General features: G+C 35.3%; 1 protein-coding gene across 6 annotated transcripts in view; it reads left to right on the top strand.

Moving 5' to 3' along the window:
• Positions 1–14,887, top strand: part of DMXL1 (Dmx like 1) — a 125,268-nt gene that overhangs the window by 56,519 nt on the left and 53,862 nt on the right. For all 6 annotated transcript variants that reach the window (XM_041761055.1, XM_041761054.1, XM_041761052.1 and 3 more), the window contains exons 18-25: positions 1,626–3,311; positions 4,345–4,452; positions 6,486–6,655; positions 7,206–7,303; positions 8,319–8,484; positions 9,675–9,936; positions 11,689–12,782; positions 13,335–13,526. In XM_041761055.1, coding sequence (XP_041616989.1) covers positions 1,626–3,311; positions 4,345–4,452; positions 6,486–6,655; positions 7,206–7,303; positions 8,319–8,484; positions 9,675–9,936; positions 11,689–12,782; positions 13,335–13,526 — 3,776 coding nt within the window. The remainder of the gene's footprint in view (positions 1–1,625; positions 3,312–4,344; positions 4,453–6,485; positions 6,656–7,205; positions 7,304–8,318; positions 8,485–9,674; positions 9,937–11,688; positions 12,783–13,334; positions 13,527–14,887) is intronic.

Genomic DNA, 14,887 nt, shown 5'->3' with positions numbered 1-14,887 from the left:
TTGGGGTATTAACAGTATTCTGATAACTTTTAATTCTACTTCTTTGTATATTTTACTAAAAGAAGCATCAATGCAAGGGAAATTAAAGTTTGAAAATGAATGTTTGCAAAAAAAAAAAAAAAAAAAAAAGAAAATGAATGTTTGCATTGACACAATTTTAAGAGCTGTTCCCTTAGCCAGAACAATATGATCTTCACTGCTGAACTTCAATTAAAACAATATGGCAAATGTAAGAGAAATATTTCTAGAAACAGTCCTCTTATTTAACTTTGGTCCAAGTAATTTGGGCAGAAGAAGAAGAGTTCTAGGGAAAAGGAAATTTCTTTTGTTTAGCAAAAACAGACAGTAAAAGCTAGTCTTAAGAACTTATTTTTAATGCATCTCTTAGGAAGGTAAGCTATTCTCTGTTCAGCTCAGACATACCAATGAACAATACTATTTGTATCCTTCAGCAATACTGCTATATTCCTTTAGGGTTTTTTTTGTTGTTTTTGTTTTGTTTTGTTTTAGAAAATTTAAAATTATGTCAAAATGCTTTTAAAATATAATGTCCTATATAACACTTCTATATTATAATTAGTCTTTTAAGTTTAATAATTTAGGACAGGAGTTGGCAGACTATAGGCCTGAGACCTGTTTTGTAAATACCTTTGATTAAACCTAGCTACACCTATTGATTTACTTTTGTGTATACCTGCTTTTACTCTAGACTGGCAGCGTGGAATAGTTGGAGTAGAGACTCTGTGGCTAGCAAAGCCTAAAATAGTCACTACTATCTTAAAGAAAAGGAAAGCTTGCCAATGATTTAGGAAATTAAGAGTTTATAATTAAATTAAGGACAGGAAATATGGAGCACCTGGTTGGCTCAGTCAGTTAAACATCTGCCTTTGGCACACGTCATGATCCTGGGTTCCTGAGATTGAGCCCACACATTGGACTCCCTGCTCAGTGGGGAGTCTGCTTCTCCCTCTCCTTCTGCCCCTCCCCCCGTTCATGCTATCTCTTGCTCATGCTCTCAAATAAATAAAATCTTTAAAAAAAAGACAGGAAACATTTTGTCATGCTTAAAAATCTTGTAAGCATCAGTAGTATCAAATACCCTTCAATTATGGAGGATCCATTTCATAAGTTAGGTAAGCACAGACTGCTCACAAAATGGTAAAAATACTGAAGAGAAGGAGCCATAACTGTTGACACCATTTTAAAAATGTATTGGTATCTTTAAAATAAGATTTATAAGAATTGGGTCATAAGAATTAGGTGAAAAGAATGCTGGCCTGAGAACCAGGTTCTCAAACCTAAGAATTCAGGTTTTCTAATTCTGTCTTATTCGACCTGTTGGATTTAGCATGAGATACTATACACAGTTGGTCAGGGGTCCTTACCCGTAAGATATAGGAATTGAAGTTACCTCATAGTTCTCTTTCAGCTCTAGGTTTTGATAATATTTTCCTTTTTGTATGCCTTTTTGAAGTCCTTAAAAGCTTTTTATTGATTTTGTTGACTCATAAACTAAATATAGGTTTTCTTGTTGTTAACAGTGCTTTATACAAGGACTTTAGTACATGAAAACAGAAATATTTAACCAAATTTGACATTTTGTTAATGGATTATTTTTATTTTAGGACATCTGAGTTCCTCTTCCATATATCCTGTGTGCAGTGCTCCTTACTTATTGGCAACTTCATGTTCGGATGATAAAGTAAGATTCTGGAGATGCAGAGTCACAGATGGAGAATCTGACACATCAAAGAATGAAAGAATGAATCTTGAATACATTTGGGAAGAATGGCCATTGCTTATCGAAGATGGGCTTCATAGCAATAGTAGTATAACCGTCCCTGGTAGGCCTGTAGAAGTTAGCTGTGCACATACAAATAGGTTAGCAGTAGCATTTAAGCAGCCTGCATCTAATAGTAGGTCTTCTCAGGACTTTCTAATGCATGTCAGTATTTTTGAATGTGAGTCTACAGGAGGTTCATGTTGGGTCCTTGAACAGACAATTCATTTAGATGAACTGAATACAGTGTTAGATTCTGGTATTAGTATTGATAGCAATTTAGTGGCTTATAATAAGCAAGAGGTGTACTTATCTAGTAAAGAGAGTATCACGTCAAACACAAAGCACTTAGTTCACTTAGATTGGATGTCTAGAGAAGATGGTTCTCATATCCTCACTGTAGGAATTGGATCAAAACTTTTTATGTATGGACCTCTGGCTGGCAAAATACAAGAACAGGCTGGTAAAGAAAGCCTAGCATTTCCTCTCTGGGAAAGTACTAAAGCTGTGCCGCTTTCTAAATTTGTACTCTTAAGAAGTATGGACTTGGTTTCTTCTGTAGAAGGCTCTCCACCTTTTCCTGTTTCTTTATCGTGGGTCCGGGATGGTATTCTGGTGGTAGGAATGGATTGTGAAATGCATGTCTATTCCCAGTGGCAGCCATCTTCTAAGCAGGAACCAGTTATAACAGATTCATACAATGGGAGCACTCCATCTATAATAAGTTTAATAAAACAGAGTAACTCATCGAGTTCTGGATTACATCCTCCAAAGAAAACTCTGACTCGATCTATGACCAGTCTTGCCCAGAAAATCTGTGGAAAGAAAACTGCCTTTGATCCATCTGTGGATGTGGAAGATTCAGGTCTTTTTGAAGCAGCCCATGTTCTTTCCCCAACTTTACCTCAGTATCATCCCTTGCAGCTTTTGGAACTCATGGACCTTGGCAAGGTTCGGAGAGCAAAAGCCATCTTGTCACACCTTGTCAAGTGCATTGCTGGAGAGGTTGTGGCTCTGAATGAAGCTGAATCCAATCATGAGCGCCGCCTTAGGTCTCTCACTATCAGTGCTAGTGGAAGCACTACCAGAGACCCCCAGGCTTTCAACAAAAGTGAAAATACAGATTACACAGAAATAGATTCTGTCCCTCCACTTCCTTTATATGCCTTACTTGCGGCAGATGATGATAGCTGCTGCTCATCTTTAGAGAAGTCCAGTAATCAGAGTACCTTAAATAATTCAAACCAGGTGTCAAAAGAAAGTTACGATGAGCTTTTTCAGATCCCAACTTTAATGACTGATCATCATGTGTTAGAGACAGATGAAGAAAATACCAAGCCCAGGGTCATTGACCTTTCGCAGTACAGTCCAACTTACTTTGGTCCTGAGCATGCTCAGGTTCTTTCTGGCCACTTACTTCATTCCAGTTTACCAGGACTCAGCCGGATGGAGCAGATGTCTCTGATGGCCTTAGCAGATACAATTGCAACTACCAGCACTGATATCGGGGAGAGCAGAGACAGAAGCCAAGGTAAAATTAAATAGAATACAGGATTGGGGGAAAAATTGATCATATGTTTACTCATTTACACAGAAAATAATCAAGTAATTTTATAAAAATTATGCCCTGGAAGGTTTTTTAAATCATTATTGTTACCTTCATAGTAGTTTTAATATATGCTATTTTTCCCATAAATCATAGTACTTTGAGAAAGTATACAAAGATTCATTATGCCAGTCATTTTTACCAGAGATCCAACTGAATCCTTTTGAGTTTTTTGCAAAAATTAACATTAATTAATTGCTTTAGGTACCTGAAAATAAAAGGTGCATTCTGCTTTACTTTTTTTCGTGTTGTAGTCAGTATTAATTTGATTCTTTAAATATTGAGATTTTTTAAAAAAAAATTAGCACTAATGTGTACTTCTACCTAGACTAATACAGATAAGTATATTAGATCTTTTCCTCACCCAAGATCATTTTTTTCTTTTTAATCTCCTGAGTTGTGAAAAAAAAATTGAATGTAGAATTTCCATCAAATCTCAGTAAGATCTGAAATTAACATGCCCAGCTTTGTGCATAGGACATTAGGATGCACCCCTTGAACTATGCTTGAAAGATAAATATACAACTATTCTTTCCCGTATTAGCAGCAGATTACTGGGATGGGCTATGACTTGAATCGACATGGAAAATAATTTTACATACTCTACAGCAAAGATTAAACTATTTTAAAATTTAGTCATATTTTAAGTAAGATAAAATCCAAGGATGTTGGGTTATAAAAAATATCACTAATCCTTAGCCACTTAATTCTCTTTAATATTTTTCAGAATATTTAGATATACTACTTTTGTCTGTAGTGTATGGTCATGAAGAAGAAAGAAATATTAGATAATATTTAGACTGATAGCTTTTGTCTATTTCAAAATGTTTTGTCCAGTAGTTGGTGCTGTGACATTTGTTACTTGCCAGAATTATTAACATTTACTTGAATTTTACTAATGAAATGATTTCCTTACAAATACAAATAAGTAAATATTTTATGTTGTTGGTTTTTGTAGGTGGAGAAACTCTTGATGAATGTGGGTTAAAATTTCTTTTGGCTGTTCGACTTCATACTTTCCTTACAACCTCCCTTCCAGCTTATCGAGCTCAGCTTCTCCACCAAGGTGATTTTAGTAGTAATCTACTAAAGGGAATGGGAGTGAAAGTAGAGAGGCTTGAGGACATTTGTTTTTGCCCAGATATGATAACGATGACAAATTTGACACAGACTAAGTTTTCTTAACTTACTTGTAAAACTATTTATTTCTACTTAATTTTCTTTGCTTAAAATACTGGAACATTTTTGGTAGATAGAGTTAATGAAGAAATGGATATTGGGCAGTTGGATATTCTGTGTTACATTTTCAAATTCATCATACATTAAAGGCCAATAAATACTGTTTTATTCTCTAACTTCTTTAGATTTTCGTTCTCCTGTTTGACAATTATTGAAGTTGTGTTTAACCAAAATTTGAGTAACATTTTTATTACAGAAATAATATATATTCAATTTTTAGTTGTCTTATGTTCAGAGTATAGAACATCGAAAGTGCAAATTCACTTACTCCCAAACTACTGTTAACATTAATGTGTATTTCATATACTAGTTTAGTACCCTTTCAGAAACTCTTATGTAGTTAGGACTCAGAGGAACAGAAATACTGTACTGAAGTTTAATGGTATTTCTTGGCTATGTGCCCAGGAAGTTCAGAGGTAGAACTGCGATCCAGCATTATTGGATCTGTAGTTTTAAACAGTGTTACTAGGGGGGACTCCATAGGTTAGCCTCTGCTCGTTGATGTCTGCCTCTTGCTCTCGCTTTTCCTTTCTTTCTGTTTCTACTTCCTCCTTCCCCTCACTTTTTATTTAGCTTTGGAAAAGTAAAGCTTAAAATTTCAAGTTAAGGTGTTTATTTATGAAACATTATTGACCTCAGTTGAGAGATAATAGGAATCTAAAAATAGTTTAGAATAGCAGTCCATTCATTGCATAGGGGTTTTCCTTTTTTTAAAATTTTTGTTTCTTTCGGGGCATCTGGGTGGCCCAGTGATTGAACGTCTGCCTTTGGCTCAGGTTGTGATCCCAGAGTCCTGGGATTGAGTCCCGCACCAGGCTCCCTTGAGGGAGCCTGCTTCTCCCTCTACCTTTGTCTCTGACTGTATCTCTGCCTCTCTCTGTGTGTCTCTCATGAATAAATAAGTAAATAATTTTTGGGTTTCTTTCTTTCAAAAGACTTGGGTAGTGGGCATTTCAGATTCCTTGGCATTTGATACTAGGTTTAAATTTTGAGTCCATATATGTCAAAGCCACATTTTATAGTTAATCATGTACTTGACCTAGAAGTAATACTGTGAAGAGACAAAATAGAAGCTCAACAAGAAATACCACATGTATGGGCTAGTAGGTTGAGAGAATTGCTGTTCTCTCTAAATGTTGCTGTTTAAATAATTTGAAAAGTATCTCACATAATAGTTATTATGTGCCAGGTATAATACTATTCTAAATGCTTTAGCTATAGTATTGTAATCCTCACAACAATGTAATAAGGTAGTGCCATGATTATTCACGTTTTATGAATGAGGAAATTGAGAAATCAAGAGACTAAATAAACTTGTCCACTGTCTTGTACTTAGGATTGGGGCTGGACTTCTTGTATACATTCTGATTCTAGAGGCTACATCTTAAGTTCTGTTTAGCACACTGTTCTGTGTCTGCTTGATGCTTGATGCTCTTTAAATCCACAAAAACAAATGTTAGCCAAAGGACAGTGAGAATCAGCTACGAAGAACAATCGTTTCAGCATAGAATAATACTTTATGTGTTTCTTATGTTCTAAGGAAAGATTGTAGGTAGTAGCTACAGAACAAAAATAATCACAACAGCATTTGCCATATAGCATTTTTTCTTATCTTTTAGAAAATATATTTTAACTCTGGAAAATACATGCTTTTTGTGGAAAATAATAAAGTGACAAAGTTGTTAGAAGCAAGAAAATAAAAACCCATATTTCCTTCAACTTTAATTACTTACTTGTAACTCTGTGAGTCTCATAAAAAGTTTAGACATTTTTCTGGCAAACATGGAACACACATTTCTGATAATCATTATATAAACATATTTATATTTCTTATAAACATTATTTTTTACTTTTCCTCAGGCCTGTCTACTAGTCATTTTGCTTGGGCATTTCACTCAGTAGCAGAAGAAGAGCTGCTGAACATGTTGCCAGCCATGCAGAAAGAGGATCCCACTTGGTCTGAACTGAGAGCCATGGGCGTGGGGTGGTGGGTCCGAAATACTCGTACCTTACGCAAGTGCATAGAAAAGGTAAGCTGTGTTTTATTTTGGTATTAAAAAATAACTAGTATATTTTGGGTGTTTTTTTCTTTTGTTTTTCTCTCTTTTAAAGATTGAAGCTATAAAATGCTTTTAAATAGCCATTATATTTCAAAATACCACAGTAATACAGGTTTTTAATGTTTATATTCCAATTCTTAAATTACTAGTTGATACATGTATTTAGTAGTATATGTCTGATTTTTACAAAATAATGTATATACATCTTTGGAAAAATAAAATAGTACTCAAGAGTTTGTAATGAAAAGTGTCGTCCTATATTCCCACTTAACTGTGTCTTTGGAGGCCCCCAAGAATTACTTTTGAAATTATAAAAAACAAATGTATTTGTGTATATGTGTATAATGTGTGTGTGTGTGTGTGTGTGTGTGTGTGTGTATACATCCATGCATTAGGGGACATATTTTCTAAATATATTGAACAGTTAAATAATGTGTGCCAGTCTTGAATGTGAGAGAAATTATTTTGTTCATTTAAAAATTGTTTCTGTGGAGTTTTGACCATTATTTTCTAATTATAGGTAGCCAAAGCAGCGTTTTATAGAAAGAATGATCCTTTAGATGCTGCCATTTTTTACCTTGCAATGAGAAAGAAAGCTGTGATTTGGGGATTATATAGGTAGGTGAAAAGACCGCACTTCAAAATGGAAAACTTTAAATGAAAAGACAGTGTATGAAATAAAAGTAAAGATTTGTTTTTCTTATTAAGTGTGATTCGTGTAGATTCTTAGTTATTTTTGCATTAAAATAGAGGTTCATGAGAAAGAAGCCCATGTGTTTTCCAGAGCAAAAAGAATCTTGATGAGGTCAGTTTAGTTTGGTTTTCAGGTATATCAGTCCAGAAGAATTTTTTGTTGTTGTTGTTGTTTATTTTAGAAACTTCCCATGATGCCTCTATAGAACAAAGAACTAAATCAAAACCTTGCATCTGGGGTGGGGAAGAAGATGAATTGGTGGAATCTTGAACAGGGATCCACCCTCTCCCCTACTAGGAGTTTTTGGGCTGGGTCATCCCTCCAAAGTACCCTCCTGCTGCGGTCCCTGACCTAACCCCATTCTTGAGCTAGGGTCACTTGGAATTTCTCTCTTTCACAAGTTGTCAGCAAGACTTGATAAACATGATCACCAAGAATAGTTTACCATTTATTTTGCATTCAGTCCCAGTTTTCTTAGGAGAATCCGTATGTATGGCAACCTTTGGGGGAAAATCATGGTCAGTGGTCAGTTTCCTAAGAGACTAGAAATTTTAAGATTTTTTTGAATCAAGATAGATTCCTTAGGTTTCAGTTACCAGTCATCCTCAGATGGCAGCAGGGATGAGGGTGATTGATGAAGTTTAAATGATGAAGTGTGTATTTTATATATATAAATTAATATAAAGTATATATTTTCTATGGATTTAAGCATAATTTCTCAAAGTACTGCTAAAGCAGTCTTCTTTATAGTTTGAAAGAAGTTTTTTCAAGTAGATGTTTACTGTGCTCTTTTTGCTCAGAAAAGAAACAGTTATATAGTAATTTATACACTGGCAAGTGTTTCTTTTGAGTCCTAACTTTTAAATGGCTAACTTTGGTTAAAATTGGTTCTGACTGTAGAAACGTTGTTTCAGATTTTTCATTTTTTTTTCTTTATAGGTCCCAAAAAGACCCCAGGATGACACAGTTTTTTGGACACAATTTTGAGGATGAGAGATGGCGTAAAGCAGCTTTAAAGAATGCTTTTTCTTTGTTAGGCAAACAAAGATTTGAACATTCTGCAGCATTTTTTCTTTTAGCTGGTTGCCTTAGAGATGCAATTGAGGTAATCATGAAACTTTTTTAAAAACGCATTGTCATCCTTTTAAGTTCTTTCTATACGCTTAAATTTTTATTTTTTAATTTCAGTTTAAGAAGAGTGGAAATTATGTAAGCCTAAATAAATACTTAGCAATATTTAACAGTGACTTTTAAAATCTTGTCATTTAGCTCGAATGATATTTATAAGGAATGAAGATTAACCATGTTGTATTGGTTGGTAGAGATAGTTGATCTAACTTTTAAGAATATTTATAAGCAGGTCAAAAAAAAGTTTGTCCTGTCAGTTTAAACTTACATGAATCTATATTTGGCTCTTAAGGTGATGAACCTTAGCATATTTTTTACTGATTATTTTTCAGTAAGCCTTAAAAAAATTAAAGCATTTAAGGTATAACGTATCTCAAATTACCCTTTTAAAAAAATTATATTTTAGAGAGAGAGAGCATGAGTGGAGGGAGGGACAGAGGGACAAGGAGAAGCAGACTCCTCGCCCAGCAGAGAGCCTGATGCAGAGCTCAGTCCCAGGATTCTGGGATCACGGCTGAACTGAAGGCAGACACTTCAGTAACTGAGCCACACAGCCTACCCCTGAAATTGCCCTTTTGTTCAGGGTTTCAAACAAGTGATCAAAGGAGCTTTTTAATTAGGAAATCATACAGTCTGCTGAGGTAGATGGAGAAGAAAGATCAACAGACAAAATGTCAGGATGCTTGAGTGGCTCGGTTGGTTAGGTGTCCCACTCTTGATTTCAGCTTAGGTCATGATCTCAATGTTGTAAGGTGGAAAACCGAGTCGGGTTCCACGCTGTGGAGCCTACTTAGGATTTTCTTCCCCTCTTTCTCTCCCCCTCTCCCCACTGTCTCTCTCTCTCTCTCTAGAGCGAGAAAGAAAAGGAAGGAAGGAAAGAAAGATGGAAGGAAGGAGGGAAGGGTCACTTGAGTTGAATCTCTTGAGAATTATTTAATAGTTATATACTAATTCTTTTTGCAAGTAAGTAGTACTAGCAAGCAGATTTGCAGTTATTAAATGTCAAGTAGATTTGCTAAAGTAAGCAGTATATGTTTTTTTGTTATTAATTAACTTAGATCAGATATTAACAGTGCTTTTTACTCATTCTAATTAGTAGTCAGTTGAGTTTATCTTAAAATGAAAGATACTCCTGCTTATTTATGACCAGTAGTTCTTTTTTTGAAGGTATGTCTTGAGAAACTGAATGACATTCAGTTGGCTCTTGTAATAGCAAGACTTTATGAGTCTGAATTTGATACATCTGCAACATATAAATCTATTTTACGTAAAAAAGTTTTGGGAATTGATTCTCCTGTCAGTGAACTCAATTCACTGAATGTAAATATGCATTATGATCCTTTTCTTCGGAGTATGGCATATTGGATTTTGGAAGATTATAGCGGTGCTCTGGAGACATTAATAAAGCAACCTGTCAGAGAGGATGATGGTAAGCTGCATTTCTAAGATGTTAGAAAAAATAATTAAATTAGTAAACACACTTGTTGGATGCAAGTTGGAAACATGGACTAAGACTTTTTAAGATTTAGGTGGGAACACAGAGTTAAGTATGTGGGGTGTTTTGTTTTTGCTTTTAGGTGGAAGGAATTCCTTTTTTCAGAAAAATCTTTTGAAAACCAAGTACTTTGGATTTTCTGTTTTTATAAAATCCATTGAACATAAATATTATCAACATTTGAGTTTAAATTTTGGAGAAAATAATGATGTAAAGGTAGTTTTCTTAGGTGGAAGCTTGTGTATTGGCTAAGTAGTTTTGTAATTTTTATACTAAAAATATTCAGTGTAAAGAAAGTTGATTTAAGGATTTGATCAATTTTTTATGAGATGAGTGTGGTGGATAATTTTTTATAATTTATATTTTTGAGATCTCCTGCCTTTTTGTTTTAGAAATCCCATTTGCTAAAGCATTTCTGGAGGTTAGTATAAAATGGAAGTCTTTCTATAAATTATATAAAAATGATGATATATGCTTTTCAAATATTTTTCCATAGTACAATTGAATTGTTTCTGATAGCTGGTATCATAGATGCCATATCATTTGGAGTACTAACTGGAAAAGATTTTAGTTCATAGCTTTTTACATAGCATCATTTAATTGGAAAGTGTGTCATGTGTCTTACTGTGAAAGACTTGTGAGAAAGCCACTTTTGGTTTTTCTGGTGTCCAGACCACCTGAGCTGAAGATTGCCAAACTGGCCTCTGTAATGCAGGGGGAAAGAAAAGACCTTCTTTATCACGTTTTTTATACCTACACATATTCATGTCAAAAATGTATTTTGATTTGGGATTAATATAAGATCACATACTTTTAGAACCAATTAAATCTGTATTCTAAAAGAAAATTTCAAAAGGCAGTAGTGGCTTGGGCCAGGATGATAGGAGTGGACACAGAGAAAAGTGGTTGGATTTGGAATATAATTTTCAGGTAGACTAGATAGGATTGGATATAGAATGTGATGGAACTAAGAGTCAAGGATAATTCCTCGAAGTTTTTAGCTGGAGATAAATGATAGGGGCAAGACCAGGAGCAGGTATGAGGGAGTGTTTTATGTAGAGAAGACTTCTCTGATAACATGGCCTCTGAGCAGAGACCTGAGTTTCAGGAGGTAGGTCAGTGTAGTTAATTGGGTCAAGAGTAGTATAGGCCAAAGGCTCACTAAATAAAAAGGCTTTGAGGCAAGAGTGTGTGCATGGAAATGGAAATGTAATGTAGGCCTGTGGATATAGCAGTCTAGATTTACAGGGTAAACTTGGGCCTGAAATAGATGTGTAAAGTATCAGTGCCTTGATGCTGTTTGAAGCCATGGGGCTGTATGAGTTCTACATGGAGTATAAATGGAAAAGAGGTCAAGCCCTGAACTCTAGTAGAGATGAGGAAGATTGAACAAAACAAACTCGGAAGGAATGTTGAGGGAAGTAGGAGAATAAGAACTATGAGTATAAAATTGGATATTCTGTTGTTACTTGAAGAAGTGTGAAATCAGTATAACCTTTGTTTTCCTTTTGTGTTAAAACACTTCCATTACAAATGTGTTCTTGTCTATTCTGCGCTATGTATTAGTGTGGTCTTTTAGTAAGATGTTGTCAAAAGACTAGGTAGATAAAGATGCCATAGTTGAGGAAAAGGACTGCAATACAACTCTTAAACTTTTCTTAGCTCATAGAGTGAATTTTCTTTCAGATCAAGTCATGATGTCAGCCTGTAATCCTGCAGTTTTTAATTTCTACAATTACCTAAGAACACATCCTCTTTTGCTAAGACGTCATTTTGGATCATCTGATGTACTATCCACACACATGGGTTTAACAGGAAAAAGTGGACTGACAGGAACAATTAATTTAAGTGAAAGAAGATTATTTTTTACTACTGCCAGTGCTCATTTGAAAGCTGGCTGCCCTATGTTGGCTTTGGAAGTATTATCGAAGATGCCAAAAGTCATCAAGAAAACAAAACCTTTTTGCAGAACATCTAGTTTTCTGGATACTAGTAAAGATTATTCTCCTTCTTCTCCATTAAAATTGGATGCAAAAGAAGATAAGTCTTCTACTATTGATTGGTCACAATCACTAATGAATGGTTTTGGCTCTTCTTCGGAAGGTTCCTCAGAGAAGCAGTCAAACTCCACTCTTTCTTTTGACTGGAGCCAACCAAGTGTTGTATTTCAGGATGACTCTTTAGAATTAAAATGGGACAGTGATAATGATGAAGAAAATGAGGATCTCCCACTTTCAATGAAAGAACTAAAACCTTTACAGAGAAAAACAGAGAAAAAAATAGATGAAATGAGTTCTAATTACACAGACTCTCTCAGCACACTAGATGAAAATGACATTTTAAGTCCATCAGAAGATATAATTGCAGTTCAATTAAAATTCAGAGCATGTTTAAAGATTCTCACAGTAGAACTTCGTACATTATCTACTGGTTATGAAATAGATGGTGGAAAATTGCGTTACCAACTCTACCACTGGCTTGAAAAAGAGGTGATAGCTCTTCAGAGGACATGTGACTATTGTTCAGATGGTGAAGACTTACAGGCTGTATTTGGTGAAAATGGAGATGAATTTGGGTTAAATGGAGATGCTGAAGATTTGCTTCAGCAAACAAAAATGAAACAACTGAGAGAAAATTTTCAGGAAAAAAGACAGTGGCTTTTGAAATATCAATCACTCTTGAGGATGTTCCTGAGTTACTGCATACTTCATGGGTCCCATGGTGGCGGTCTTGCCTCTGTAAGAATGGAATTGATTTTGCTTTTACAAGAATCTCAGCAGGTATGTTGCTTAGACAATGGCCAGTTGAAATAGTATACATAGGAGAAATGGGTTTTGGTAGTGTTCTTTTTGTCTTTAAATATAAAAATTAAAATTATAAAATTTAAAAATTTTAATATTTAAAATTAGGTAGAGAAGACTTCTCTGATAACGTGGCCTTAAAGTTGTTGGCTTTCTTCATTATGGTTGCTTTATGGAATACTCTTTTTGTGTGGTGCTTTATATTAGGAGTTTGTAGAATTGTGTGTACATAATGGTTTCAGGATCATTTGATATCAGGCCCTGTGATCTGGTGAATTCATACTCTACATTCTTGTGTGAGTGCGTGTGAGGTGATGAACTTCTCTTTAGGATAAGAGGGTATTGTCCCTCACTTTTCAATATATTTAGTGGAATGTTGACCTCCTCAGGTCCTGTCTAACTCTTAAGAGTTTCTGTTACACTTTTAATTTATCATTGTTTTGAAGTTTTTCCCCCAGGCCCCTGAATTAGTTAAGCAATGGATTATAACTATAAATAGTCAGTTAACCCTTTATCCCCTTTGTCTTTAAGGAAACATCAGAACCAATATTTTCCAGCCCTTTGTCAGAGCAAACCTCGGTACCCCTCCTCTTTGCTTGTACAGCCAGTGCCAAGACAGTAGTTGCCAACCCATTACTGCACCTCAGTAACCTAACACATGATATTCTACATGCCATTATAAACTTTGATTCACCGCCCCATCCCGACATCCAGAGCAGTAAAGTAAGTACACTTGGTTCATTCTTTAAAACTTACCTATTTATTATGATAAAACTGAAAGAAAAATGTAAAGAAGCACTTTTTAGAAACAGTTTTAAACATTAGACTACACATGGGGATTGTTACATTACCATCTTTATATTTTTTAACCAAAGAAAACTTGTGGTTGAGGGCCAGGCTTACCTCACTTTGTTCTTATCCCATTAGGGTACTTGAGGTTTTAGTCACAATGCTAGTTATTTAGTCTTACTTAGGCACTTTATTAAGATAAGAGTAATAAGTGTTTGTACAGATACATGTGCAGTTCTTTTAGCATTACCCTTAGGCAAAAAGCTGGTTGCTTTTTAGAAATAGAAATGGAGTATTTTGATATAATAATAATAATTAGTACTTTTCTGTATTACTCTGTAGTATAAATGTCCACATGGTATGTTATACAATAAGGAATTTAATTTTCTTTAGATTGTGTTCATTTTAGCCAGATTGTATCTCATATTTAATTTTAGTAATAAGCATTTACTTGGCATATCAGTTAGCTTCTGCTGCTTATTAACTCCTAAACATTAGTATCTTATAATGGCCATCCCTTATTTTGCTCATGATTCAGTGGATTGGCTTCTTATTTCTTTAATTCCGGCCAGCTGGACTGACCTCTGGATATTTTCATTTGTCTTTAATCAGCTGGTAGGCTGGCTGGATTTTGGATGTGCATGGTTGTGTTTACATTTTTGGTGGTTGGCAGACCATTTCCAGGGCTGACAGGAGAATCTGGGGTCATAATGTGTCTTACCGTTGACTACCAAGCAAACCAAGGTTCTCTAGAAAAACAGAACCAATAGGATGTGTGTATGTGGGTGTACAGAGCTTTGTTACAAGCAATTAGCTCCGAGAATTATGGAGGCTGAGAAGTCCCAAGATCAGTCCTCAACCTGGAGACTTAGGACCTATTGTGTAGTTCCAGTCTGGGTCCAGGGGCCTGAGAACTAGGAAGAGTCCATGGAGTGTAAGTTCTAGTCTGAAAGCCAGCAGGCTTGAGCCCCAAAGCCTGTGTTTCTGTTCTAGTCCAAAGGCAGGAAGACACTAATGCTTTAGCTCAGTGTAGCCAGGCAGGAGTTCTCTTTTTTCACCTTTATGTTCTATTTTGGTCTTCCCCTGGTTGGATGAGGCCCACCCATATTAAGGAGGGCAGTCTTCCTTATTCACTCTACCACTTCTATCAATGTTAATTGCATCCCACATCAGCCTTACAGATATACCCAGAATGTTTGGCCAAATGCTGGGTGCCCCATGGTCCAGTTAAGTAGATATATAAAATTAACCATCACCCCTAGGTTATTTCCCTTTGTGGTTGCAAGGATTTAAAG

The sequence above is a fragment of the Vulpes lagopus genome, chromosome 7 (assembly GCF_018345385.1).
Source record: "Vulpes lagopus strain Blue_001 chromosome 7, ASM1834538v1, whole genome shotgun sequence".
NCBI lineage: Eukaryota > Metazoa > Chordata > Mammalia > Carnivora > Canidae > Vulpes > Vulpes lagopus.
Note: the sequence above shows the minus strand (reverse complement) of the source record. Positions and strands in the feature narration are given on the sequence as shown.